Source organism: Pollicipes pollicipes, unplaced genomic scaffold, assembly GCF_011947565.3.
Source record: "Pollicipes pollicipes isolate AB1234 unplaced genomic scaffold, Ppol_2.1 Scaffold_1657;HRSCAF=1944_pilon_pilon_pilon, whole genome shotgun sequence".
In the NCBI taxonomy this organism is placed as follows: Eukaryota; Metazoa; Arthropoda; class Thecostraca; order Pollicipedomorpha; family Pollicipedidae; genus Pollicipes; species Pollicipes pollicipes.
In genome coordinates this window covers 247-2,500 of record NW_023595975.1, presented here as the reverse complement: position 1 = coordinate 2,500, position 2,254 = coordinate 247, and the positions used below count along the sequence as shown (strand labels likewise).

General features: G+C 53.7%; 1 protein-coding gene across 1 annotated transcript in view; it reads left to right on the top strand.

Moving 5' to 3' along the window:
* LOC119095527 (ras-related protein Rab-3) overlaps positions 1 to 1,643 on the top strand; it is a gene marked incomplete at its 5' end in the record, with an annotated part of 4,825 nt that extends 3,182 nt beyond the window's left edge. Inside the window, one exon of the mRNA XM_037218381.1 lies at positions 1,521 to 1,643. Coding sequence (XP_037074276.1) covers positions 1,521 to 1,643 — 123 coding nt within the window. The remainder of the gene's footprint in view (positions 1 to 1,520) is intronic.
* Positions 1,644 to 2,254: the final 611 nt, after the last annotated feature.

The window sequence follows — 2,254 nt, the reverse complement described above, 5'->3', positions numbered from 1 at the left end:
AGCTAGAGGAGCAGAATCAAACAACCTCACCACAAACCGACAATTTAGTTCTGAGCTTTGTGTCCTGGCCAAAAGTATCCTCTAATTAATTGCTGTTCCTGTTAAACAAATCAACGTACTGTTCTTTCTGTTTGCAAACTTGGATGGCATTTCCGTTATTGTTTTGTATTTTCTTACTCGCCGGCCAATGGCTGGGGAACCGGGCGTGCTCGCGTCCCTACACTCTGCGATACTGAGAGCGACACCTTGGCAAGGCGTCAGAACACGAGAGATTGATAATGAAGTCACACCACGTCGTGCATCCCCTTACCAGTGCCCCACAGTCCTCTTGAAATTGCACGCGCTCTTTGAAAAACGTTCCTCATAACAGGGCCGTAGTTTCGTAAAATGAGTGCGTGTAGTGTGAGTTGAGCAGTGAAAAATGACGCAACCTACACACAAAATTTGACAACAAACGTGTTTCTCTCCGGATTTCACCCACTTTCTGCTAAAAGTTGTGGGAGGGGCGCTGAAACCCAAGTCGGGAGAGCATAGCTGGAGCCAAAAAAAAACTGAATAGGAAAACGAACAAGCCTGTCTGAACATCCCCGCCTCTAAACAAGTCATTTCCCCACACCGGGCATCTACCACTGCCACCATCTCATTGCCGTACATTGTCCAGTTACCGTCCCCCTCGGTATCCGTGCGCACCGCCTCCGTCCTGTGCCGGTGAAGCAGAGGGTGTGGGGGTTGGGCGGGGGGGGGGGCGGTGCAGTGCGATCGATGACCCTGTGTCGCACCGTTGGTCGGCCGGCCGTCGGCGCCGCGGCCGGTCCGGACGCCGCTGTCAGCCGCCAGCCCGGACTGCACCTCCGGAAGTCACCGACGCTGACTGATGGCTGCCGGCCGGCCGTGCGGGGGCGGTGCGCCCCGAGAACCCCGCCCATGTGCTCAGCCGCTCCGTGTGCGGGCCCACCGCACACGATAGGGGTGCGCTCGGAGAAGATGCTAGGGGATGCAGTGGCGAATGGTGTTCAGGTGCGAGGAAAACGTGTGTAGCACTGTGCTGTTGGCTGAGACGGTCTGGGGCGATAAAAGCATTGTCTGTCAATTACAGCGGCCCAGGCCAAAAAGGCCCGAGATCAAGTTGACTGACACATGTTAGTTACAGTCATAAAACCTACCTTACGCTTTCTGTATGTCAGTAAAAATCCAGTCTTGTACGCGACACTTGGCTATATGACTTGTATTATGTAACGGCACACTCACTCACAACAGCAACCCTAGTCATTCGTACCACCGCCTTAATAATAGATGGCTCCTACTTCACGTATGCGAATGATATTGGTCCATTCGCCACGTCAACGGCAGCAGTGCCACCCAAAATGCTGGAGATGGTATTCCCAAACCCTTCACCTCGACTTCGTTTGTCAAGGTCTCGTCTCGTTAGCTTTAAACGACGATGCCAACATCAATACAACAAAAAAAAATAAGCTATGGCGCCGTTGACGGCGTGTTCAATCCCACGGCTCGCTCCACAGGACACGGCCGGTCAGGAGAGGTACCGGACCATCACCACGGCATACTACCGAGGCGCCATGGGCTTCATCTTGATGTACGACATCACGAATGAGGAGTCTTTCAATAGCGTGCAGGACTGGTGAGTGGGGCGGCGGGGCTGCCCGGCCGGACGACCTTGCTGGTGACGTCATCGAGAACTCGACGGGAAGAGGAGGTTGGATGGAGAAAGCGGAGGCGGGCAGTATTGTGTAGTTTGGCTTTCTGCACGTTCACATGCATTATTCATTTTATGCAATCTCATGTGTGCGTCTATAAGTGAAGATCCATATTTCATATTGCCTCGCGTAATGCGGCGAATGGCTCGTTCGATCAAATTGCTCATCACCATGTCGCGTAAAAACGTATAATTATTTCCATGGTATCCGCATCAGACTTGACAAATCATTTGAGCTCGGCGTCGAATATTGTTTTGCGATCAGGATGATTAGCCGCCATTTGCCTCGGGTAACATAAACGCGTCTTCGCGTGTCAGCGACATTCCTTGGGCCATCTGATCGCGTGCCCCCCCTCCCCCCATGCGTGTCAACAGCGTAGATCGGCGCTCTGACGGAATGTTCCCATACTCCATATTAGAGATGTGGGGTGACTCGCCACCACACGCGTCCGCGGCACAATGTTGCCCCCTGTGCCGGTCCCGTGCGGTGGCGCTCGCCCCGCGACCAGACTCTGAGAGGGCCATGACAGCTCTCTGACA